Source organism: Primulina tabacum, chromosome 18 (assembly GCF_025594145.1).
Source record: "Primulina tabacum isolate GXHZ01 chromosome 18, ASM2559414v2, whole genome shotgun sequence".
NCBI lineage: Eukaryota > Viridiplantae > Streptophyta > Magnoliopsida > Lamiales > Gesneriaceae > Primulina > Primulina tabacum.
This window is the reverse complement of record NC_134567.1, coordinates 22,977,820-23,004,482: the sequence shown is the minus strand read 5'-3', so window position 1 is coordinate 23,004,482 and position 26,663 is coordinate 22,977,820. Positions and strand designations below refer to the sequence as shown.

The 26,663-nt window shown below is 35.4% G+C and overlaps 4 protein-coding genes across 6 annotated transcripts; 2 read left to right on the top strand and 2 right to left on the bottom strand.

The window, feature by feature from the left end:
- The first annotated feature begins 6,878 nt into the window (after positions 1-6,878).
- LOC142532615 (sugar transport protein 10-like) lies at positions 6,879-8,906 on the top strand. Its single transcript, XM_075638931.1, has 2 exons — positions 6,879-7,236; positions 7,356-8,906. The coding sequence occupies exons 1-2, from the start codon at positions 7,107-7,109 to the stop codon at positions 8,771-8,773; spliced, it is 1,548 nt and encodes a 515-aa protein (XP_075495046.1). The 5' UTR covers positions 6,879-7,106; the 3' UTR covers positions 8,774-8,906.
- LOC142532616 (thioredoxin X, chloroplastic) lies at positions 8,399-11,408 on the bottom strand. Its single transcript, XM_075638932.1, has 2 exons — positions 11,015-11,408; positions 8,399-9,946 (listed from the first exon to the last, which is right to left on the bottom strand). Exons 1-2 carry the CDS (start codon positions 11,348-11,350, stop codon positions 9,740-9,742), a joined length of 543 nt encoding a protein of 180 aa, XP_075495047.1. The 5' UTR covers positions 11,351-11,408; the 3' UTR covers positions 8,399-9,739.
- Positions 11,409-14,459: 3,051 nt separating this feature from the next.
- On the top strand, positions 14,460-16,035 carry LOC142532534 (protein C2-DOMAIN ABA-RELATED 7-like). Its single transcript, XM_075638813.1, has 3 exons — positions 14,460-14,666; positions 15,305-15,400; positions 15,562-16,035. The coding sequence occupies exons 1-3, from the start codon at positions 14,559-14,561 to the stop codon at positions 15,874-15,876; spliced, it is 519 nt and encodes a 172-aa protein (XP_075494928.1). The 5' UTR covers positions 14,460-14,558; the 3' UTR covers positions 15,877-16,035.
- On the bottom strand, positions 15,736-22,357 carry LOC142532533 (protein CHROMATIN REMODELING 19). 3 transcript variants are annotated; one of them, XM_075638810.1, is made up of 12 exons: positions 21,683-22,357; positions 21,384-21,501; positions 20,958-20,998; positions 20,610-20,860; positions 20,343-20,523; positions 19,220-19,405; positions 18,956-19,129; positions 18,703-18,861; positions 17,601-17,678; positions 17,338-17,474; positions 16,502-16,720; positions 15,736-16,366 (listed from the first exon to the last, which is right to left on the bottom strand). In XM_075638810.1, the coding sequence occupies exons 1-12, from the start codon at positions 22,214-22,216 to the stop codon at positions 16,207-16,209; spliced, it is 2,238 nt and encodes a 745-aa protein (XP_075494925.1). In that variant the 5' UTR covers positions 22,217-22,357; the 3' UTR covers positions 15,736-16,206. The 3 variants fall into 3 exon arrangements, with proteins under 3 accessions (XP_075494925.1, XP_075494926.1, XP_075494927.1); XM_075638811.1 differs by having other exon boundaries at positions 20,610-20,790; positions 20,972-20,998; XM_075638812.1 differs by lacking the exon at positions 15,736-16,366 and having other exon boundaries at positions 16,512-16,713.
- Positions 22,358-26,663: the final 4,306 nt, after the last annotated feature.

The window sequence follows — 26,663 nt, the reverse complement described above, 5'->3', positions numbered from 1 at the left end:
GGACTCCACACACTCCCTCGTGAACTTGTTTCATGATCTCCAGTGCTTCTGGGAAGCCTATGCATCTGAGGAGCAGACCGTCTAACCCCTTCCTGTACAAATCTCCCTCCACTATAACGTAATTAAGAGCTCTCATTTTTAAACCATGTGGAATATCTCTTTCGGGAGATTCTAGCACCTGTTTTATGTCATCTCTCCAATAACCAGCTAAGTTTATATCCAAGTTAAGAGCGTCCACCTGAATCCCTCTTTGTTGAATTGATGGGTGATTTCTCTTTTGAATCAACACTAGCATGTGTGTAAATTTGGGAGACATCTTCAATCCCGATGCAACCTGTGCTAAATCATCTGCTTCCCAATTTTCTTGACTTTGACGTGTATTAAGGACACTTCTTCATAATCATCTAGAACTTGGGATGCCGTGGTATAGTATGGAGCCAATGATAAACTTGTGCATTTGAACTCCTCTAATAGCTGTTTGAGTACCAGCTGAGAATCTCCTAATATTAACTGCTCTTTCGCCCCTAAATCTTTCAGAATTTCTAATCAAATGACCAGTGTTTCGTATTCCGCCTGATTGTTGGTGCATGGAAAATCCAAATTAAAAGATAGAGCGATTTTCACACCTCTTGGGGAGGTGATCACAATACCAGCTCTGGCTGCTGTTTCTGTACCTGATCCATCGAACTTCAACTCCCATGGTCGAACTTCCACTCCACAAACTGGAAAACCAACCTGCTCTCCAATAAAATCATCAAGTGAAGGATGATCTGCTAAAAAATCGACTATATCTCGGCCTTTTACTGATTTTTGGGGGTAGTAGGTCAATGTAAACTCAGCAGTGCTAAATACCATTTGCCAATTCACCCAAAGGATGGGTCTATTAAGCATATATTTAATCAAATCGATTTTAGTCACCACAAACACTCACTACAAGAAATTCTGCATACAACAACGCACATACGACAATGATTTTTTTGAAAAACCGCTGTCGATTAGCATGGCTTTTGGACAAACAACAACGGTTTTGGAAAACGTTGCCATATTTAGCGACAAATTTTCGAAAACCGTCGCTAATTTAAAATTAACGACAGTTTAACTAAAAACCGTCGCAGACTCTCTATAAATAACCCAATATTCGGTCCATTTTCCTCCACAACACTTCACAACACTTAAAATTTTTCTCTCTTACACGATTTTACTACTTCACAACACTTAAAATTTTTCTCTCTTATACGATTTTACTATTTCACAACACTTAAAAATTTTTTCTCTTACACGATTTTACTACTTCACAACACTTAAATTTTTTCTCTCTTACACGATTTTAGTTTCGATTGTTAGTTTCTTTTAGATTTATTAAATTATTGAAAGAATTTTTTTTAATTTTTCGAAACAAATTAGTGACGGAAATCTTGATTAAGACCGTCGCTAAAATTAACGACAGTCGTGATTGCTTACCGTCGCTAATTTTAGCGACGGTTTAATAAATCGTCGCTAATTTCAGCGATGGTTTTATTCAAAACCGTCGCTAATAAAATTAGCGACGGTTCTACCTACCACAACGGATAAAAACCGTTGTCGTTGAACAGACTTTTAACAACACCCTCATTCTTTAGCGTTTTTCTTGTAGTGACTCTTGATTGAATCAAATAATGTCTTAACTCTGTGATTCTCAATCACAGAGTATTTTACTTCTATTGGAGTAAGGAATCTACTCAAATAATAGATAGCTTGCTCATTTCCTTCGTGATTATTTTGAACTAGTAAACATCCAATTGATTCATGAGCAGCAGAGATGTATAACTTAAGGTGCATTTCATACCTGGGAGGCATCAAAACAGGCAGGTTAGATAAATATCTCTTGATCACATCAAAAGCTTTCTGATGCGAATCTTCCCACTTTAACACCCCGCTGTCTTTGAGCTTCAACAACTGTGAAAACTCCTTCGTCTTCCCTGCAAGGTTAGAAATGAAACGTCTCAAGTAATTTACTTGCCCAAGGAAGCGTTGTAACTCTTTCTTGTTTCTAGGCGGATTTGCCTCCATGATAGCCTTCGCTTTGTTTTTATCCATCTCGACTCCCCTTTGATGCACCAGAAATCCCAAAAAATTTTCTACTTTCACGGCAAAGGCACATTTCAATGGATTTAACTTCAACTCATGTTGCCTCATTCTTTGGAAGCTCTTCCTCAAATGTTCGATGTGCTCAGCAGCTTGTTTAGATTTCACGACGATATCGTCTATATACACTTCAATGTGATGCCCTATCATATCATGAAAGATCGAGTTCATAGCCCTTTGATACATGGCTCCTGCGTTTTTTAGCCTGAATTGCATGACAAGCCACTCAAACGTATCAACAGCTCCTGGGCATCTGAATGTTGTTTTGTGAGTGTCTGCCTCTGCTATTTTGATCTGATTGTAACCTGATAATCCATCCATGAAGGATAACAATTCATTCCAAGCCACTGAATCAATCAACATATCAAGTATCGACATTACATACACATATTTGGGAGTTGCACAGTTCAAGTCTCAGACGTCAATGCATATTCTGACCTTGCCATTCTTTTTCATGACTGGCACAATGTTCGAAAACCATTCGGTATATCTGATTGGCTTTATAAACTTGACCCTCAACAATTTCTCGACTTCCAATTTTACTTTCAACTCGACTTCTTTTGACATGCGGCGAGATGGATGTTGAAATGGCTTGAAACCATCTTTGAGTGGAAGTCGGTATTCGACCAATTTCTTGTCCAACCCTGGCATGTCATCATAACTCCATGCAAAACAATCTTTGTACTCCTTCAACTTACTGATCAAATCTTGCTTCAACTGCTCTTCCAGTAACTTACTCTCATACACAACTTTTGGATCCTCAAGCTCCCCCAAATTAATCTATTCTAACTTGTACCTCGTGTTGGCCATCTTCCATTTGAGATGGCGCCATCAACAATTCATCAACTTGGAGTTCATCCTCTTCGTATTCTTCTTCTTGGACAACCTCGGTTCCATAGGTGTCACATGCTTCCTCCCCTTCTAATTTGTTCAGCACTTGCTGCACATGCGCCTTCCATGTAGAGGTTGCAGCTACCTCTTTTCTTTTTTGGTTCAAATAAATCATAAACCTCCTCAATCAGCTGCTGAATTATCAGCTTAGGCGGCACGATAACAATAGGCTTAAGGATTCCTTCCAACACCGAGCTTGGAGTTGGAGTTTGCATGTACAATGAATTTTCTTTCTTATTATTGCTACGAATTTTGATGGGCCCAAAATCCTCATTGTAATATCTAGCCTCAATTGCACTTGTGCTTGTTTGAAAGGGCTGTCCACCCTCTTCTACAACCTCCACAAAGTTCCCTTTATAAAATAGCAACAGTTGGTGCATTGAGGATGTGATGCACTGGTTTACATGGATCCAATCTCTGCCTAACAACGCTTGGAAGTTGACGGACGAGTTTACCACGAAAAATGCACACAAAGATGACATGCTCCCTACAGTAACATCAGCGGGGAATACTCCAATGGTCTTGGTGGTTTCCCTGTAATTGTAGCAACCGAAACTTCTGTAGGAATGAAGTCCTCTTCAGTTTTGCCCAGACTTTTTAACATTCTTAATGGAAGAACATTCACAGCTGAACCATTATCAATCAAAACCTTAGACATTGGCTTCCCATTCACGTGGGCTTTGACGTACAACGGTTTTATGTGCTTAGTCATGGCCGGTGTAGGCTTCTCAAGTATCACTTTTTTAAGCTTATTTGGGTGATCCTCTTTTATAATCACTCTTGAACTCTCTTTAGGGAGTTTATCTGAATGATATTCCTTTTGCATTGATTCCTTGGGCATCAAATCATCATTATCTTCTTCCATCATTTTAAATCTCTCTGGTAGTATCACCACTCCTGTGGCACAATCCACAGTGATGTGAAACTCTCCAAAACAAAAATTGATTGTTTTTCCTCTTTGATCGTCTTCCTCACTTAACAGATCATCATCATCGTCCACTAACTTATCCTCAGTATTCGATCTTCCAAACTTGGACTTACTCCCCACCTGATCCCTGGTGATTGGAATATCAATTCTAGGTTCCTTTCTCAATTTATCTGACCCTTCTCTTCTTGCAATAACTCTTTCTCTCAACAGCCGTCTCTTTTGAGTCCTAGTCGGTGGCCTAGGGAACTTTTTGTGTTGGGCCACTCTTCAAGACTCACTGAACTCACCTCTAGCTGGAAGAACGTACCTGAGCTTTACTCTCCTGTTCTCAATCATTTTTTCTTTTGAGATTTCATATGCACGCCGCTCTCTGCCTTCTTCAGCTGAAACTTTCCTGTTTTCCACCCTTCGCGACTCAACTCTACATATGTTTCTCATGTCCGAGTATCTCTGGTACTGCTCATGAGATGATTCCCCTCTGAACCCTTGATTCTCACGCACTGGTCTCTCAAAGTAATGTTGGTTCCTCGGCCGATAGGCCGCGGATTCACCAACATTTCTGGGGAAATGCTGCTGAACTGTTCTTACTTGATCAGCACTATGCCTTCTATGAGCTTCAAACAATTGACCCTTTGGGGTCCAGCATTTCTTGATTATTCGGTATTTCACTGCAAAGGATCGGCTTTTTTTGTCATTGAGAAGATCCCTCAAATCTGTCACATTCACATTAACCAAAGCTACTAAGGCAAAAAGATCATCATCCACCGCCATAGACTCTTGTTTGTTAGGGAACTTCACGATTTCCTTGTTAATTATGTCCTTTAACATGTTCTTGAACGCCCAACAAGATTTAGTAGCATGATTGTACGAGTTGTGGTACTTACAATACTCTTGATCTTTCAGCTCTTCTTTGGGTGGCATAAGTGATTATGTGGAAAGGTGATGAATTTTTTTTTACCAAGAAATTGAAAACTTCATCGGTCTTTGACACATCAAATGCATATTGCATATCTTTGTGGAGTTGGGAGCTGTTCTTTTTTTCAGGTTTTGCGTCTTCTTTTTTAGTAGGGTAACTGTGCAAGAACCAGCTGATTGAATTTCTGCCAATACCACATCTTCCACCTCATGATAATAAGACCCCATAGCAGTTTTTTTTGTATGACTCTTCCTGTAACAGTTCTTCGTATTCAGCAACTTTGGCAGCCAGCTCAAAGAAGTCCCTGGACTCAATACCTTGGAATTTCTTCTTTAATTCAAAATCCAGCCCCTTTTGTGCCATCTTCACGAACTCGGTCTCAGGCAAGAACACCTTGCACCTATTTTTCATCTTTTTTAACATGTGAATAAAAGACTCTACAGATTCTCTTTTATTTTGGGTGACTCTGGATAAATCAATAATACACACTTCTGGCTATGTTCTATAGAATTGGATGTGAAATTACATTTCCATCTCTTGCCAACTCATCACTGAATTTTTGGGGAGTGAGGCATACCAAGCAAATAAAGTCATTGTGAGAGAATTCGGGAATAGCCGCAACTTTAAATTATTGAAGTTCTCCAGGTTGGCTAATTCACTGCACTTGATGGTAAACCTAGTTATGTGTTCCATGATGGACTGGACATCCTCCCCGGAGAATAACCTGAAATCATGAAAAAAAAAATTTATATAACCCAAAAAAAAATTCGACAATAGCAATGATAATTTACAATTAAAAATTGATTAATTTAGGAAGTGTGTTGTAATATAATGGGCAAAATGAAATCCATCACGAAAATAATTTAATAAATTTGATAAAATATTGTAACTTTTTATTTTTTTATTTTTTGTAAAAACAACCTTTTGTAAAAATTTCATTTATTACGTCGAAGAATTGAAACTAAATTGCAAGTTTTGGAAGATTTATAAAGTTAATTACGCAATTAAAATTTCGTCAGAATTTGGTGTACTTATTGAATTAATAAAATGCACGAAATACATACATTTAATGAAAAGAATTCGAGCTTAATAAAAAAATAATTTAGTAACATAATTACAATTATTTAACTGATAATATTTGGAATGAACTTAAAATATCGATGTTTGTATAACCCCGAGTTATTGTTCTATAAGTCGTCTATTTGTTAATATAATAAATAAATCCAGAGTCGAACTTTTGTTTTTACATGAATATTTTGGTAGAGCATATATCTTGTGAAACGGTCTCACGAATCTTTATGTGTGAGACGAGTCAACCATACAGATATTCACAATAAAAAGTAATACTTTTAGCATAAAAAATAATATTTTTTAATGGATTACCCAAATAAGATATTTGTCTCACAAAATACGACTCGTAAGACTGTCTCACACAAGTTTTTGTCATTTTGGTAACGTTAAATACACAAATCATTGGAGAGATTGTGCCAATCCGATTCGATATTTCAGCAAGAAAATATAGAAAAATTAACAGCTCGTTTGCTATTTTTTTATACCTTTATATTAATATATTTTTAAAGATAAATACATTTTTTATTCTTATAGCTAGTTCTCCTATCTTTACTCACTTTTATTTCCTAAAAAGAAGAAAAAAATACCATATATTTCGATCTTATAGGTTATGAAATCAGTGGCATTGGTGAATTCTTAGCCAGAAATTGCAACCTTGTGGTTTAGAATTAGTAAAAAATAATAATAATAATAATCCATATTTGATCAATTAGGACAAAAGTGGATTGGTCAGAACTAATTACCTGATTTGTTGCAATAATACACGAGATAGCATTAATAATCGGGATAAAATAAGGAACGAGCCACTCGATATTAATTTAAATAAATAAATATTGGTTTCCCAAATGAATAGCTGAGAAAAATAAGCTCCTTCGATCCTTAATTCATGGCTTCTTCACCCCAAAAACATCAGTACAAATACCCATTGGCTCAACTCAGAAAAATTCAAGCTGTAGCTGAGAATAAGTAATATATAAAAAAAACCGAAAAAGAAGAATAAAAAGATTCAGAGGTCTCTCAAACATCGTATATAGCAAGAAATGCAATAAAACTGTAATTATTTTTTCCGTTTTGAGAGCTCCTCTTTATCTGTATAAAGTTCTCTTTTTTAAAAGATTTTATCTATTATTAGTTTTCCAGCTAAGTATATTGGTGATTTGTGTATAAGTTGTAAAGATGGCAGTTGGAGCTATTGACGTGGGAACTGGCGCGAACTATGAAGCCCGGGTCACCCCCTTCGTCGTCGTGGCCTGCATGGTCGCTGCGACGGGTGGTCTTATTTTCGGTTACGACATTGGTATCTCAGGTTCGGATCTCTTGTTCAGCCTTTCAAGAAAATGATTGTATAAAAGAAATGAAAATCCCTGATCCAAGATTTTCTCATCCAGATGTTCATTAACCAATTTTGTGACTGGTGTTTTACAGGAGGGGTTACATCGATGGACGAATTCTTGCAGAAATTCTTCCCCTCTGTGTATGCAAAGGAGAAGGCTCCTGGTGACTACAACCAGTACTGTAAATTCGAGAACCACGTGTTGACCCTATTCACATCCTCCCTTTACCTGGCGGCACTCATTGCTTCCTTCTTCGCTTCGATCACAACCCGCGCCTTCGGCCGGAAAATCTCCATGACCACAGGAGGTCTGATCTTCCTCATCGGTGCTGTGCTCAATGGAGCAGCTGTCAACGTTGAGATGTTGATCGTTGGTCGTATTTTGCTTGGTGTGGGTATCGGTTACGCCAACCAGTCGGTCCCGGTTTACCTATCTGAAATGGCACCACCAAAGCTGAGAGGAGCACTCAACATTGGCTTCCAAATGGCCACCACCATTGGTATTTTTGCAGCAAATCTTGTCAACTATGGTACATCAAAGATGCAGGAGAATGGATGGAGGGTCTCACTTGCCTTGGCGGCTGCCCCGGCTGTTATCATGACCGTTGGTGCTATTTTCTTGCCAGATACACCCAACTCCCTGATCGAGAGAGGACAGAAAGAGAAAGCACGTGAAATGTTGCAAAAGATCCGTGGTACGCCATCTGTGGACACTGAATTCTCAGATTTGGTGGAGGCAAGCGAGGCATCCAAGCTGGTGGAGCACCCATGGAAGCAGATTATAGAAAGAAAATACAGGCCACAGTTGGTGATCACATGCTTGATTCCATTCTTCCAGCAACTGACTGGCATTAATGTCATCATGTTCTACGCTCCTGTTCTGTTCAAGACCTTGGGATTCGGGGACGACGCCTCGCTCATGTCTGCAGTCGTGACTGGCCTTGTCAACGTTTTAGCCACTATAGTCTCCATCTTAGTGGTCGATAAATTTGGGAGAAGGGTGTTGTTCCTGGAGGGAGGCATTCAAATGATCATCTGCCAGATTGGTGTTGGATGTCTCATTGCATCTGTTTTCGGAGTTTCAGGTGACGGGGCATTCAGCAAAGGAATGGGCAACCTTGCACTGGCATTCATCTGCATATATGTAGCTGCTTTTGCTTGGTCATGGGGTCCTTTGGGATGGCTGGTTCCCAGTGAAATCTTCCCATTGGAAATCAGATCTGCAGGACAATCCATCAATGTTTCCGTCAACATGTTCTTCACATTTGTGATCGGGCAACTGTTCTTGTCAATGCTCTGCCACATGAAGTTCGGCTTGTTCTTCTTCTTCGCTGGATTTGTGCTATTGATGACTGTGTTCGTGTTCTTGTTCGTGCCGGAGACAAAGAACATGCCAATTGAAGAGATGAACAGAGTGTGGAAGGCTCACTGGTTCTGGGGTAAATACATTCCAGATGATGCAGTGGGTCTTGAACACCACACAAACAAGAATAACAATCAAACTGCCTAAACAATTAGCATTGCCGCTGAATAAACAACCTGATACTTAACAGATTAGGTTTTATGGATTATTTGAGTGTATGTTCCATTCATTTTAAGATTTATAATGTTATAAAGTAATAAAATATATTTTGTTTAGTTTTTGCCTTGGTGTATATTTTCTCACATCATGTTACCAGTCAAATCATGCATTCAGACTCGTTCCATACTAGAAAAGTAATCAAGAAAACATTCCCAAATCTTTCAATCACATTTTCTTGGTCAAGCAAAATCGGCATCCCTTCAAAGGCTTTTAACCAGGCTGAAAGTAACGCTATTAGAAAAAACAAAGGAAGATTGATTAGCAACAATATATTACTATCAACATATTTATACAAATATTGTAAATCATAATCACACTTTCCTTTACCGCATCTTATCCAGAATTTTGTTGAGAAAGTACCCAGAAAAAAAGAGATAATTTCAGTCAACTTTTTTTTTGAATAAATTAACCTCAAATTCATAATACATTTCAAATTCAGTTAGTTAAGTAAATGCAAGTATACTTATCAAAGATACATCCCTAAATATTTTTGTAAAATTATTTCTTTGGCACGTTTCTTCTTGATCAATGTAAAACATGTTTCCTTTGTGTTTGTCCAGCAAAAGTCAAGATCCAAATGTACAAATAACAGAACTCATCATTCGCAATATTAACACTAAAATTGGATTGGTATACTGAAACTGATTCTAGCACAGATCTATATGCCTCCTCTCCCAAAGTTGATCAATATAAAGATACAAGGTAATGACTACTATTATTTGAATATTACAATCATGCATAGGACATATATATTTACCTAGGAATGGCTCTAATGTACAATAACATGACTTATAAATGTATAGGACATTTAAAATATTTGTCACCTCAACATAAAAATGTAATCATTTCTATGAAGGAGATGCAGGTATGGATTGCTTACCCATGCAGAGAGGGTTAAAAGATGGATACCGAGTTCAGATGTTTGTCTACATACTCTTTAAGTTTAGCTTTGGTTATTGCACCCTCCTTCCTGCTTCCTGGAACTTCCTGGCCATCTTGGAAGAATATCAATGTTGGCAATCCATAAACCTTGTATTTCTCAATCAGTTGTGGATTTGAATCATGATCAACTTTAACAACCATCAGTTTTTCTTGATACTCCTGAGAATTTCGTTAAAGGAAAAATTACAGAAGAATATTATGCACAAAGGTCTCATTCAGATATGTTCATTACCATATTCAGTTTCTCAAAAGGGGCATTTGTTAATTGATGTAACATTATTTTAACACATTAAATGTAATTTTATGCAGAATTGGCAACACAACCTGAATACAATCTGTATATCACCCTTTCATGTGTGCAAAACATTCGATCCTTCAAAAAGAATCATTACAAGAAGAAAAATATAAGAGGCTATTAAGTAAAAAGTAATATTCACGGTTACATTAATATACACATTTCCAGGAATACCAGATCACCAACCTTTCTCAATTTTAAAGAAAAGGTATCAATAGCAAATGACAATCAATTTCTCAGTTTTGCTAAACTATGATTCCCTTGTTCCTGAAACCATTCCGATAAGAAATTCTTCTCTATTTGATGAATGGAAGCTGTGTCCTTTATCATACCGTTTTTCCATGCAAATATTTTGAAAATTACTAGAGTGCCTAAATTACATGTCAGTGTTAAACATCATTTCAACTTCGTCATATTAATAAAAAAACATTTCACAAAATTAACTCATAGGTAACAATAGTTTGCAACGTTCTCTGAAATGGTGTGCTTCTAACCAGATGTGAAAAGACTGCAATTGCGGTAGATTTTGCATGAGAAGAGATGCATGAACAGACATATCAAACTTTTTCTCCTCCATTTAAAAACTAGTTTTTTGTGAGATGGACTCTGTAATCCCTTCTAGTCCTAAAATTAATGCGCTAATGGGGATGGATACATTGGAAGGGGACCCCAAGAAAGTGATGCCATAAGGATAGTGTTATATCATCAATGTATTAATGTCTGTGATCGAGTACCAGTAAATAATGAAAACACTACTTGATGTCGGCTTTTGAAATGCACGCCGCAATCTCACCTTGACTTTCACCAAAAAATTAAGTCAATCATGAGAATTTTTTTTTAAAATCAAGCACCCACATGTAAAATCTATTACCATCGAACAAGTGGAAATCATGCCATACGATTAAGAAACAATAACTGAATAGCCACCGTACCTGCGCTAGGGTTTCAAGCGCGGGAGCAATCAAACGGCAGGGACCGCACCAAATAGCCACGAACTCAACAAGGACCGGACGTTCTGACTTTAAGACGACATCGCAGAACTCACTCTCGTCTATCTCCCGCACCGCGGCACCACACTTGATCGAGGTTTTCTTCGAAGACCTCGCCAAGGGGGTAATCATCCAATTTCGCAGCGAGCTCCAGCAAACTCTACTGAAAGCCGAAGAAGAGTGAGAAGAAATCCCGTAGCCACTTCCGGCAGCCGTTACACGAACCGCAGGCAGCTTCGAACAGCACGGAATAATCGGAACCGAAGATACAATCGGCATCGTCGTCTTCTCCACTGAAACTGGTCTGCTGAATCTCTCTGAGTGGCACTCAATTTTCCGCCATTATAAATTACAGATTATTATTGGACACTTGAGGTGGGTCGAAGTTAAAATTTTACCAGGCCCAAAAATGATTAGATTCTCGGAGCCCGGTAATACTTGAGGCCCGTGAAATAGGCTAGCCCATTATATAAAGATGGGAGTCATGGAACCAGTAATATAATTTGATATTCGTAAATTCCATTTTTTTTATGAAATATTAAACTTAAACTATTAAAAAGATCTAAAAATATTTTCCCAATTTTGTTAGTGTGTGTGTGTCTATATATATATATATATATATATATATATATATATATATCACACATTTTAGGCCAATTTTATGTATTCGTCATTCCACTTCGCTTATTTGGTTGTTTTAAGTGGAAACTGCAATTTTCGACTTTTATATCTGTTATTTTGCAATTTTGGTCATCCATTATATCAAAATTGGATTGTAGTTTCATATCATTCAATTTTGATCATTTTTATATTTTTTTGACTTTTATTAAGAGTATTGATATGATAATTCACAAATGGGCGTCACTTCATAAAAAAACAAAACAAAATTATAAAAAAAAAAATGTAAAGGATAAATACTTGAAATTTGACTACATAAATATTAGGTTAAGCATGCATGATTAAGAAAAATATTGATATTAGTGATCTTAAACCTTTTATGTGTCAAACTGTTGATGTTACGTTGTATGATCTCATTGGGAGAGTGAGTCCTAAAAAAAAGGTCACCAAATCTTAATGGGTGAGAGTGGTTTGCTGGGGGACGACGTCGATTAAAAGAAAATGATAAAACTGATATCCAATGTGATATGAGACAACAATAACAATAAAACACATACCTACTAGATAACTCATTCCATTGACACCCAATTAGGTGTAAACTCTCATTTACAAATTACACCAGTCTTAATATGAGACTCTTAGCTGCAATAAATATAAGAAATAAAGTTACGTCTCTGTTATCAGCTATAATTTTTTATCAATGGATAAAAGATTGATCCAAATAATATAGTAACAACACTGTAAATAGACAAATATATATGATCATATTTGATATTTTCCCTTATTTTAAACCCACGATTCGGTTATTTCGATTTCGAAGAACATCAATTCGGCTAGTTCGATTTTAGGTATGGAGTTTGGTCGGTCTAAAAATAAGTTTTGATTTATTCGGCACTAGAAATATATGTTCGATCGATTTCATTAATGCTAAGGCCTCGGCATGGTGATGATTTCATCAAATGTTTAAGAGCGTACTTGGAACAAAGAGGCTATTTTATGTCATGTTTGGATAGAAGTACTTTTGGACTTTTTCTTTAAAATCTCCTTAGAATTTCACTCAATTTTATGAGTAGATCTTTTGTGAGACGGTCTCACGAATTTTTATCTGTGAGACGTGTCAACCTTACTGATATTCACAATAAAAAGTAATACTCTTAGCATAATTAAATAATATTTTTTCATGGATGACACAGATAAGAAACTCGTATCATAAAATACGACTTGTGAGAGCATCTCACACAAAATTTTGCCTAATATTATTATCGCATTCAAACACCCAAGTCTTTTCGATTTAAAAAAGCTCGATAAATAAATTATATTCGAATGTGTCCACGTGAAACATGATTAGAAGTTAGCAAGTACCACACGTGAAACATGATGGTGCAATGTAGGGACATGCGACAAATTTGGGTTTCAAGTCTTTTTTAAGATTTATTATATTTATATACATATAAAAAATTGATTTATGGAGTTCCTATTTCACCTTCTAGCAGAAACTCTTCTGTGATCGTGCATACGTAGGGATGGCAATGGATCAGAGCGGAGGCGAGTTTATCATCCCCATCCCCATTCCTGAATCCCATCTCCAACCCGATACCCGTCCCAATCCCCGTTTTTTCGGATTCGGGGAATCCCCAAACCCGAAACTTTGGGGATCAACTTCCCATCCCCGCTCTCATCTCCGTTTCAAAAATATTAATATGGCAAGACGATAACGAATTCAGAGATTTTTTCAAACCAAAACTTATTATTATTTATTATTATTAGAGATAATATTAATATTAATATCAATATCAATAATAATAAGATTATTAATATTTTAAAAAATAATAATATTATTATATTATTAATATTAATAATACTATTATTTTATTATTGATATTATTTTCGGGCGGGTTCGGGGATTTTGGGGATAGGGATAGGGATAGTAATCCCATACCCGCCCCGAATTACATCGGGGATTTAAAAAAATTCCCGAACCCAAACCCAAACCCGAAAAAATCGGGGATCCACATCCCCGTTTCGGGTTTTCCTCGCGGGGCCCCAAACCCGTGGAGAAAGTTGCCATCATACGTATATTATAGCACATAATCATAATAAAGAAAAAAATTAACTAAAAAAAAGTTGAAGAGAAGACCAAACAAATACGAGTCGGTTTCACGTGATCCGACAAAATAGTTCCAACAAACATAACTAACAAAAAAAAAACATTTTTGTTGTTCTAAATAATATTTTCGACAAAAAAAGTTATGTTTTCATAGATATGGTCGGAGATTGATTCACGACACAATTTTAATTTGTTGGACAATATCATGGTAGTTTTTTTTTTTTTTTTGATACAATATGTATCAAAACTATATCACCATGTAATATACCAAAATAGAAATCACATAAATATTAATTTAAAAGCAATAGGATTAAAGAAGAGGAACAAAAAAATAAAAAAAAAAACCCCCATTTTTTCCTCGAAAAATAAAAGTGAAACCTAATCTAATTTCGAAAGACTAGGTCTCTTGTGAGACGATCTCACGAATATTTATCTGTGAGACGGGTTAATCTTACCGATATTCATAATAAAAATTAATATTCTCAGCATAAAAAGTAGTACTTTTTCATGGATGACTCAAATAAAAAATTCATCTCACAAAATATAATAGGTGAAACCATATCACACAAATTTTTGCCATTTTAAAATTAAGCTGGAAAAATAACTAATTTATCAAAGAATACGTCATAAATCACCAGGTTTTATTTGATTGTGCCTGTCCACCTGTAATAATTGGAATGGTGGAGTAAAGTAGGCAGCACAAGTTCTTTTTCATCGTCATCTACATACTTCTTCTCTCACTCGCAAAAGAATTGTTCACCAATGGATGCTTTGGGTCTGCTGAGGATTCGGGTCAAACGAGGTATCAATCTTTCTGTGCGAGACACGGCCACCAGTGATCCTTACGTTGTCGTCACATGCGGCGAGCAGGTCTGTCTCTATTTAGTTATTCTTGGATTATATGTATATATGTATGTATACTCCTTTTCATCTAGAGGGTTTGAGATATTTTTGTCGAATCATGGGTGTGTTAGTTGTCCCATGTCGTTGGATAAAATATCTGAAAGTTGTATATATAGACTTGGACAATCATCTCGTTTTTTAGCTCATCTTTGGGCTGAGTCAGATCCAATTTCAATCTTAACAGGATATTTTTTTACCGGTTTCTTTAACTTGGAACTCGATTTACAGCGTATATACTTGAGGTGGTTTTCTGATTAAATTTTGACTCCCATAATTTATGTTTTCTGTTAATCAAGGGAAATTTATAGTCGATCCACATTTTGAGGAGGAATTAGTTTATGGGAACTCGATAATGATCTGTTGTTCATCGTTTTGGTGTAGTTCCAAGTTGTTTAATGCGAATGTATTACTTTCAAGAATTTGTGGCTTTACTATCTTGTCTAATAGGAAAGCCAAATCTTCCCACGGGCCCTTGTATTAATACTTATAAGTCATTGTGCCTTTTTTAAAATCTTGGTTTGGATCGATTTCGGTCAGTTTATCACAGAATTCGAGTTTGATGCAGATTCTGGTATCATATAGTCTAAAGCATATTTACTTTGCAGCGGGTGAAGACTAAAGCCGTCAAGGACAGCTGCAACCCCGAATGGGACGACGAGTTGACGATTTATATCAAGTATCTAGATGTTCCTATTTTTCTCGTAAGTGTCATAATCAAATCTTGATTTACGTCCCACTTCTAGAGCAATCGTCTATCAAATTTCCGTTCATCTCGACCTCCAGTTCCGGATACCTGAGTCCAACCCAGGCCCCTCGGGTGAACCAGCAATTATATATATGTACTCACATCTTTACTTTTCAGTGTGTGTATGACAAAGATACCTTCACCGGAGACGACAGCATGGGAGACGCTCAAATCGACATTAAACCATACATAGAATGCCTGAAAATGGGATTGCAAGATCTCCCAGAAAACACTAAAGTAGATAGGGTCCAGCCAAGCCAAGAGAATTGCCTAGCTCATGAAAGCTGTGTCGTCTGGAACAAAGGTAAGATGACCCAAGATATGAGTCTCAGGTTGAGGAACGTAGAATGCGGTGAAGTCGAGATTCAGATTGAATGGATCGACGTTCATGGTTGCAAAGGTCTCCATCGACCCACCAGTCTTTCTATGTGAAATAGTGTCGATATTACTTGATGACATCGACTGATCTCGTATCTAAATAATCGAACCATTGTAGTGTGTCATTGACATGGGCTGTGAAGTACTCGATCATCATGTTTCTATGTATGAACTCTTTAATAAATGCTATGAAGCTCAGTTTGAGAGAGAAAAGGAACCTTACTCTGATTTTTGTACTTTCGATTTGATAAATAATATCTCGCACGAAAATGGTAACTAACAAATCTAGAAAATAATATCTTGAGCAAAATTTTGGAACATAAATGTAAATTTATAAAATTTCAAGTTACATAATAATCATATGATTATGGTGCATAGCCCTCTTCACCGCAACATGGATGATAATATCTCAGCCATAGTCTTATCAGGCACATCACCTTGATTATCAAGTTGAATTCCAGACTCCAGCACTGCTGCATCCAATGTTAGCTTCCTTTTAGCAATCTCGTAAACGTTCTCATCAACTGTATTCTTTGTCACGAGCCTTGAAAAATGGAGTAAACAATAATCATTGTTAAATATTTAACTAGAGAAGAATATAATGGAGCGAGCATGCAACACGACACAGTTCAGATCACAATCTTTGATTTCAAGAAAATGGAGGAAGAGGGAACAATGCCTGTATACTGTGACTGGCTTGGTTTGCCCAATACGATGGCAGCGATCTTCAGCCTGCCGATCAATCTGAGGATTAAAATCCATGTCATGAATTATAACTGTATCAGCTCCAGTCAAGTTCAAACCCTGCCCTCCGGCCCTTGTGGACAGCAAGCATGCAAAGATTGAGGTGTCCTTGTTGAAGGTATCAACGATTGTCTGTCTTTCTGTCACCTGTGTGCTGACAATACGAAACACATATCAAGCTCCACAAATAGCTTATGTGATTTCTTTTTTTAAATAATAAAATGGTATGAATTTTGAACATAGTAAACAACGTTATGCATGCCATTCATTCAGCTATAATCCTAGCAACAACGAAGCCTCGAAGATCAAGTTTTGGGATCAAACATTTGATCACCAACGATGGCAATACTACTTGCAATTATGTTTGAATGTTTGCCGAAATGCACTAATTTGAATTATAATCTTGCTGCATTGATGAGCTAATTTTGAACTAATATTACGGCCATTTGCACCGCCCTTCCATTTGTCAATTCATAGACATCGAGACCAATTGGACGCTTAAGGTTAGATTTTCCTTTTTCTGTCAGATTTTTCTTTCAGTGAAGTGGATATTTGTGTTATTAGGATATACAGCACAAATTAGGAGTAGCTTTTCTCATATCAAATGCAGCGATTAACGAATGAAAACACAATGAACCTCAAAAAATAATATTCTGTAATTCTAGCCATGGCAGTCAAATTTATCAACATTTTTTATGATATCTATCAGAAAAAGTATTGGCATGCCATACTATACCAATCAGGTGCATTTTTAACAATGGAAACCGTTACCTTCCATCAAGGCGCCTGTAAGTGACACCAATCACGTCCAAAGCCCACTCCAATATGTCAAGCATTGACGTCCATTGGCTAAATATAAGAACACGATGTCCATATTGGTTTAGTACAGGGAGTAGTTCGGCCAATGCCTAAGCCAAAAAAATATCCATTATTCCATTTATAGTTGATACGCAAGCTAAAGAAACTGAACATCCCCGATGTATGCTAAGGCTTCTGTTTATTTAATACTTTCAAAAGAAAGCCACTTCGCATACCCGGCACTTGCCCGAAACCATAACATGTTCTTCAGAAAGAATTCCCTTCACATTGGCATCCCCGTAATATAGTAAAAGCTGTGAAAGACAGTAAAGTGAATATCAGTGCAAGTCACATGCATCATTTCAAGCAAAATATTTCAAATAATAATTAAACGCTGACATGAAATATGGAAATGCACACAAAAACATTTAACAAATCCACAAGTTATAACAGGTACTAAGAATAAAATGTAATCACTAACCTAAAGTCGGAGTTCAAGGAAGTAGGAGAAAAATATTTTCAGGTTTTTTTTTCTTTTCGATACGAAACTAAAATTTATTAATATATAAAGTTTTACAATAATAGCGGATGACAATTATATTGTGGAATGTTAATAGAGTTTATGATACTAAATCCTGGAGCATAAAATTTTGAATTAAATAACATAAGCAAAATTATTTAGAGTATGCATAGATTTGTTAGACTTTAAATCACCAAGAGGACTATAAAGAACAGAAGTCAGCATCTTTTAAACACTCATTGTCTAAGCCTGAACGGCAATCCTACAAACCTGATTATAGAAACAAAATAGCCATGAGGTTGAATATCAACTTTGTTAGCCAATTCTTGTTTAGGCTGACTTACCATAGACACTACATACAAATTGAACCCTCGACATTTTTGCAGAAGTTTAATTCACCATCAATATTTTTCCATCAATTTAAAACTTTTATAGGATGTGAATGATGCTCAACCATTGTATTTTCTCATCAATTTTAAATTACAAATGAAACTCATGTATTGTATCTCACTGGCGAACACAAAAAAACTCAAGGGCAAGCAAAAGTATGAGTACTCCTCCTATTGAAGTATTAGATGTCCAACGACAGAACAAGAAGAGTAGTTTTCAGAATAACATTAAAAGAACCATATTTTCGTACAACAGCACCGGCCCATACAAATTATCAATGCAATTTCCCAGGAAAGAACAATTTAAAGTATCACTAAATGCACGATGATGGGTTCCAACAACCTTCACACAAGCGACAGTGTTATAATTAGTATACGTTAAACTATTTTAAAAGAATATGAGGCCAAAATCTTCAAAAATAGTATTACCCTGTGGACTGAGAAGTCGTTATAAGTTCTGAGCTCCTCAATGACCCGTTCCAAGGTACATTCAAAGCCAAACACACCTTTTGGATGCAACATTTTAGCAAAACGAACAATATCATCATCTGTGTAAATGCGTCGCACCAATAAAGGATGATTTGCGATCTGAAAACATGGAAAACACAAGCACATCTATTAAACGTATGCAATTATGCATTAAACAAATATAACAAACTAAAAATAAATAAACATTCATAACCTTACGAAACTCAAAAAAATAATTAGAAATTTGTCGCCGAGGTAAAATACTAGCAATGTTGTGTAGGGAGGTTTCTGAAGACCTCGTCACACGAGATTGAGATGCAGTACGATAATTCTCAATTGCTTCTTGATAAGCATCTTCTTGTTGTTTTCCCATGAGAACATACTCAATCTAAACTGACATCAAGGTCCCATTAGATTTTGCAAATAAACAAAGAAGCTGTAGAATTTTTTTAGTGGGTTAGGCTGATAAACAACGTACCTTCTGTGTTTTTGGAGCTAGCTGCTGCATAACATCTGATTTTAACCGTCTTAAGATGAATGGGCCCAAAATGGACTTCATCCTAGAAATTAAATCTATATCTTCTGCATTTAACAACTTTTTTAAGTCAACATCTCCCGTTTCAAAAAGATCAGGCATCATAAACTCCAACATAGACCACAGCTCCTGCAAATTCAGAGAGAGAGAAAAAGGTTGGAGTGGATATCTATGATCCCATGTATCAGATTCTAAAATAATAGAAAATCAATCAGCCTCTGGGTATGTAGCCATAAAAAATTAATGATCTATCAATGTAACAAAACAGTAGCCTTTTGAAAGGTAAACTAACAGATAAAACATCACCATGACACAAATAAGTTATAAGCACAGGTCCAAAGTTTAAAAAAGTCTATAGTTCAGGTCAATGTTTGGACATGAATTATATTTTCCAGAAATATGGGTACCATAAAAAAGAACATTCAACTTGTGACTCATTATTCATCGGCATACAGGTTGAAGAAACAAAAGGAACCAGTATAGATGTCCCTATTTACAATAAAGTATAAAGAGTCAATCAGATCAAGAAAAGTTCAAAACCGTAACATACATGGGAAATTACACATAAAGTAAGACATGAGCCAGAATCCATTGACAAGATATGCTGATAATGCTGAGGAACTTCCAAACTATGATAGAATTTACAATTTGGAACATGTATTATCCCATTTCTCAAACTTAAAGGGAATAATATATTTTTAAAACTACAGTAATGTATACCTCAACAACTTCAAAACCAATATAGGCATAAAAATATATCAATTTCCAAACCTATCATCTGCACATTTATAAAACCAATAATCAATGAAGAGGGAACGCAGGAAAAATATCTCTGTATTCCTCCTTTTGACTGCCCACGAATCCGTGCAATATTTTTTATTGCTGACAAAGTGGAAAAACATTTTTTCCTCTAATCCCATGATAATTAAGAAATATAGAAAAACAAATTAGTAGAAAATGACATAACACATAATCATGCTAAAAAAGCAAGATATATTATTTATAAGTTTTGTAAATGATATAACGCTGGAACCAAATAAAATAGAACAAGTTGCAACTAAAATACATGTAAATCATTTTGTAATGGTGTCCCAGTAAGCATCAGCCGCTGTCTTGCATTTCGTGCCACCGACATTAAATTTTTCCATCTGTAGCTGTTCTTATCCTTCAAAGCATGAGCTTCATCCATTAAAACACAGCCCCATTTCCAGTGTCTAAGTATTTTTCGGTCATCTTTCTGCTGCACACTGAACAATAGCTTTCAGGAATAAGAACAAGATAAACTCAAATTACAAGGAATAAACCAAAAAACCGTTTTTGTAGCAGACAAAACCTGTGGCGTTCAAAAAGTGAATAGCACACAAGAATAACATCAAAAGGTGGTGGCAAACCAGCCTTGCCAAGAGAATTCAACTCTTTTGAATGAGCAGATCTTGCAGAACCATGGTATTGAAGCACAGTGAACGATGGGCACCATTTATTAAGCTCCCTTTCCCAGTTCTCCAACACAGAGGCTGGACAAACAATTAAATGTGGACCAGGGTCATCTTCCAAATGCCTCAAAAGGGTCAGATATGTAATAGCCTGAGATGCAAAATTTAATTTACAGTTGTTGCAATTTAAATGATTAAAAACACTCGAAAGTAATGATCAGATGAAAAATAAACGACAACCAACCAACCTGGATAGTCTTACCAAGACCCATCTCATCAGCCAATATAGCTGCATGTCAAAAGCACTAGTTTAGCACGAAAATAGAAGTCATTTTACACAAAGATATAACCCCAGACCCTCTGCCAGCAGCCCCCACTCTAGCAAGCATAAGATAATCTCACCACATAAGAAGGCCCATCCTATACATAATTAAAGGTAGAATTCGATGTGGCACAGTGGCTTGTAATCCATTCTCTCTCCCGAAACTGAATTGTCTTAATAAGAATTCAATGTCTTGTTTAGTGTGGTAACAAATGAATTAACTTGAAAAACCGAATTTCTACTTTCTAAACTTCCTACTGCTACAACTTCAATGCTTGAAATTCATAAAGCAATCAAAATCAACTCCCAATCCCAAACATGCAGATTGCATCTTACAATAAATGAAGAATACCTCCCCCGATTTTCTTTCTGTACAATAGTAGTAGAAAATTGACTCCAACAAGCTGGTATGGCTTCAGTATTGGCTTAAAATCCGAATCTCCACTTCCACACACTTCATTGACATCATTCTACATACGAAATTGTACAACGTTTGAAAAAAGGTTATTTATATATATATATATATATATATATATATATCTCAAGTTGAAGAAACACAAAAAACGCATACTCTTTTCCAGACACAAATGCCTGTGATCAATCATTGCAACACACCAACGTGTCCAAGCGGGCACATTTTCGTATAATTACCTGAGTGACAATTCTCACTGAAGAAGAAGCACCCAACTCCACCTCTGAGTAGCGGTCACAAACTTCCGAGGTTGTACCATACAGCTCCCGCTTCAGCTCAGCAGAAATCTTTTCACACTTCCGCAGGGCCTTCTTAACAACATCTTCCTCCTCCTCCACCTCCTCCCCCACATCATCATCCTCGTCCGAAAAAGAAAATGAGAACTCAACTGGGTCATCCTCATCATCCGAAATCACAAACCTATTCCCGCGATTGCTAGTTGCCGCACTCTTACCAATCTCCATGTCGGCATCCTCATCCTCCAGCCCTTCGAATTCGTTACCATTTCTAAAACCCACGTTTCCGTTCTCCTCGGAAGATGAAGAACTGTCGATTACATGAATGGGTTTCGGATTGTAAGCGAATGATTCAATGGGTGGAGGGGGGTTTCCAGAACTGGGCGTGGGTTTGAAGACTCGAGAGGGTTTGAAGGAATCGGAGTGAAGGGACCACTCATCATCCGACACTTCGATCAATTCTCGGTCTCGTTTCATCCCAACTTCAAAAACCCAGTTACGGGGAAGAGAGGGAAGCAGGCCGAATACTCCAAAGACACTGGAAGGCAATATACCGCCATTTCTCTACTTAGCCATAAAGCTCTTCTTTTGGCTGCGACAAAACAAGGCCGTGTTTGGTAGGCAAATATTAATAACCCTTGAATTGTTGAATCAAATATATAACCAAGATCATTCAACTTTTTTAAAAAAATAAATTATTTAATCGATATTTAAGACGAGTTGGTTTTCTAGATTGATTGACTTGTTCACATCATAATTCTATAATCACTTATTTTAAAAATCATAAAATTTCTAAAAAACATTTTTCTGGTGCAACAATTAATCCTATTAGCTGAAGTGGTCAGGTCAATATATGTGTTCAAGGTTGTATTATTAATTAAAATATTTGAATTATATCATTATAATTGTCTATAAATAAAAACTAACGACAAGCGCTCGTTTATATCATTAGCATCAAGGTCAAGGTTAGGGGTGGGCGTTTGTGATCTGGTATCGGGTACTCGATCTGACCCGATCGGGTCGGGTATTTATCATAAATTTATGTTCGGTTAGAAACCCGAACCCGAAACACAATTTTCGAGTTAGTTTCGGATAGTAATTTACTACCCGAAAAAAAATCGGGTACCTGACTTTTTGCTGCGTCTTAGCCGCCTCTTCTCAAAAAGTGAGTATACATTTGATTAAGTCGGACAAACACCTCATCGCTACCTTAGATCCAAGGGTAACTGAAAAAACAAAATTTTTGACATAAATTTCGGATAACCGAAATCGGGTACCTGACAATACCTGAAAATTTCGGGTACCCGAACCATCGGGTAGCACCAATTAAAGTTCGGGTTCGAGTTGTAAATGTGCTACCCGAAATTTTTGGGTATCCGACCTGAACTACCCGAACCCGTGAAATCCGACTCGATGCCCACCCCTAGCCAAGGTATGTACATGTGTATTTATGTGTTTGATCTTCATTGATTACAAAAAATGTGATTATCGTTAGGATTATTAGGGTGTGATTATTATCATTGTTACGAGAGAGGTTGGTATATGACATTTGAATTGTTTTACACTTTTAAATATTACATTTACATAATTATCACTAACTATAATTTGTGACGAAAACATAATAATTCGATTATAGAAACATGAATTTTAAGAGTGACAAAATATTCAATATGAAAAAATCTTGGAAGATTCACGTTCAAAGTTTTAAATCGTGATATAATTATTGAATCTTTTATAAAAATATTAATTAATATCAAATATATGTTACTTTGAAAAACATTTATATTCATGGTGTGTACGATTACAATTTATTAAAAAAAATTGAGAGTGTATTTTTAGCATAGATTTGTTGAATTCTTTTGCATAACAATTTTTACAGAACTTTTATTGACATTTATAAACTTTTTCATAGAATCCTATGAATTTTGTAATTTATGATTGTGATTTTTTAAATATTTATTTGAACTAACCGTTAACGTAAATAACAGTTATTTATTTAAAATGTTTTTATCTATAAATATGAATATTTTTTACTTATTATTTTAAAACATGTTTATTTTATTATTCAATATACACAACAATAATTTTCAATATTAATAAATAATCAAATTTAAAATAATTTTATTCATTTAAGTAAATTTTTGTAAGGAAAAATATATCAATTTTATTTTTGACAATATGTCTATCAAATAAAATAAACAAGACAATTATTGATACTTAAAAATATATCACAAAACTTGGATAAAAAGAATTTGATCTAATATATTTCTCCTCATTTTTGTGTGAATCAAAAAGATGATTTTAAAACAAATTAACCACAAACTTCTCCCCTCGAGATTTAAATTCAATTTCTCCCTAAAAATTAGAATTAGCTCTCCCCATATATTTTTGAAATTTATTAAAGTAAAAGATGACTAGCCAATGTAAATATTTTCAAAATATGTAATGTGTAAATAATATCACAAAATATGTAATCTCAACTCACATTGAAATATGTTTGATACATATATATATTAAGTTGAGTAAAGAAGCTTCACCAAGAATAGAAAATATTAATTCAAAATTTCAAGTAACACAAAATCAAAATATATTTGTTATTCATTAGACGTTTAAGAGATTCTTTTATTAAATACTACATATAATTATAAATATAAGAGAATATTGCTAAGCATGCTAACACATAAATCAACGCTAGCACAATGTAGAATATTATGTCGGCATCAAAATCAAGTACTTTTTATAAATGATATAAATGTCTTAGACAGATTTTTTGATGAAATGTGACTAAAATTTGAATATACTTGTCTTTTCCTTGATTAGTACAACATCCTTGAACATCTTGACAAAAAGTCAACTTTTGTCAATGTTCATTTTCTGCCGCAACACACATAGTCCAATTTTAACGAATAAACAGTTTTTCCTCAAGAATAAATATGCTGAAAATTTTATACCGCTGCAATATTCTACGAGTCTAGTTTGCAATGCAAAAATTGGTTTATCATTTCAAAACTCAAGCAATGAGTTATATCATTTTTCTCAAGGTTGCTGCAAGCTGTCCGAAAATTCAACATGTACATATATATGTTAAAAAAATCTGAAAAATCGAATTTTAAAGATAAAAAAACAGTTTAAATTCTCTTTCAAGAACAATCGTATCTGACACCACTTGTTAGAGTCATAAATGTGTTCATAGGGGGGAATAACTACTTTAAAATATTTTGTGATTCAAATATAATTTGAAATGTTCAGAAATGAACAGAGCACTAAGAAATTTGAAATGTCCAAAAATGAACTGAGCACCGAGAAATTCAATCGAGTTTGGTTATAAAATCAAGCGAAAAAAACTCAAAATAATCCATCTAAAAACTGATTAACTATTTTGTAAAGCATTTAAAAATATGCAAATTGAAATAATAAAAACGATTCGGTCGAAACATTATATCAAACACTTAATATGCAATATTTTGGTAATTGAAAGACACATAAAATGCTTCAAAAATTAATCTTAAAAATAATATAAATAATGAGATGCAATAAATTAAGAGATACATATTTTTTTATAGGTGTTCAGAGATAAACTCATACATCACCCTTTCTTCAACTTAGAAAGGATTCACTAGAAGACTTTGATTTATACAATCCTTTGTACAAACACATTTCAACCTAGCACTTAACAATTGGCTAATCGAAACTCCTAGCATACTCTTGATTGTATGCCACAACCTCACAATCCAGATAATTTTTAATGTCTCTTTTACCAAGACTTCAAACATAATCTTTAATATCTTTGTATGAAGACTATTACTCAATTATTCTTGAAGTTCAACTCTCTTTTGTGTGAGTGATTGTGCATGTAAGGAAATTGATTCATTACATTGTATAAACTCTCAAAAGCATCATCATACATAAAGAAAAAACTCTCTTTAAGCTAATATATCTGTTTAGGTAACCTTTCTTAGGCTTGTTTTTATTCTAGCTTGTTTTTCTTTTATATAAGTTGTAGGACCGAGTGATTATCGTTTTACTAAAAGATATACCTGGTGGTAATGGTGCAACTCAAATTTTTTAATTTGCATAGCAGCTCAAACACCACGGTTCGATCACTCTACCAAGCAGAGATATTTGTGGCCTCCAAGCAAGAATGATATGAATATTAGATAGAAGAATATTACCGTTTGAAAAATTTACGTGTTGTTTCCGACATTGAAACTGTCATATTTACTTTATTTTCACCTTTTGATATCGGGCTAGTGGCTAGACTTTCGAAGCCGTCCAGTTAGAATTAAGCGGCTTAAATTTTGGAGTGGTTTGATCGGATTTGAGCGGCTGCAATTTCAGAGCTGTCCTATCGGATTTGAGCGGCTTGAATTTGAGTTGTTTGATTTTGAGTCAAGTCTAGTGGGTCTCTTATCTTGGTTATAACTCTTGATTCGTCGATTTCAGAACAAAATGATAAACATAAAAGTTGTAGCTCTTTATCTTAATTTCATAAAATTAAGAATCACACAATTTAGACTTAATATGAGAGAGAGATACTTGAAATATAAGAACTGCTCGAAAAACAATATGATAAATGGCTGGAAGTTTTGTAGTCTGATCCTGTGATTATAGCTTTTGATTCTTTGATTTCGGGTAAATTTGGTGAACACGAAAACTTTAGAAATTTCACTATCTATTCAAAGAATCAAGAATCACCCAATTTATAGTTCATATGAGAATGGTATGCTCGAAATACCAGCACTGCTCATATATAAACGTTTGTTGTATACACGACTCCCAGCTGGACATTTCGGCGTTCGATTATCATAAATAACATCCACACTAACCCGAATAGTATGAAATATGACTTCTAGTTAGTGGAGTTGGATTTCCAACCATTTTGGCCTTTGGTCATTTGAATAAGTGGTTTAGGAGATATGAGAAA

Excerpts from the sequence above, each read along its gene's own strand:
- LOC142532615 (XM_075638931.1), top strand. The coding sequence starts at position 7,107 with ATGGCAGTTGGAGCTATTGACGTGGGAACTGGCGCGAACTATGAAGCC. Across the intron at positions 7,237-7,355 it reads TTACGACATTGGTATCTCAG|GAGGGGTTACATCGATGGAC; the intron begins GTTCGGATCTCT and ends GGTGTTTTACAG.
- LOC142532616 (XM_075638932.1), bottom strand. The coding sequence starts at position 11,350 with ATGCCGATTGTATCTTCGGTTCCGATTATTCCGTGCTGTTCGAAGCTG. Across the intron at positions 9,947-11,014 it reads CGCTTGAAACCCTAGCGCAG|GAGTATCAAGAAAAACTGAT; the intron begins GTACGGTGGCTA and ends CGAAATTCTCAG.
- LOC142532534 (XM_075638813.1), top strand. The coding sequence starts at position 14,559 with ATGGATGCTTTGGGTCTGCTGAGGATTCGGGTCAAACGAGGTATCAAT. Across the intron at positions 14,667-15,304 it reads TCGTCACATGCGGCGAGCAG|CGGGTGAAGACTAAAGCCGT; the intron begins GTCTGTCTCTAT and ends TTTACTTTGCAG. Across the intron at positions 15,401-15,561 it reads TAGATGTTCCTATTTTTCTC|TGTGTGTATGACAAAGATAC; the intron begins GTAAGTGTCATA and ends TTTACTTTTCAG.
- LOC142532533 (XM_075638810.1), bottom strand. The coding sequence starts at position 22,216 with ATGAAACGAGACCGAGAATTGATCGAAGTGTCGGATGATGAGTGGTCC. Across the intron at positions 18,862-18,955 it reads ATTTTTTTGAGTTTCGTAAG|ATCGCAAATCATCCTTTATT; the intron begins GTTATGAATGTT and ends CCATGTTTTCAG. Across the intron at positions 16,367-16,501 it reads AAGCCAGTCACAGTATACAG|GCTCGTGACAAAGAATACAG; the intron begins GCATTGTTCCCT and ends CCATTTTTCAAG.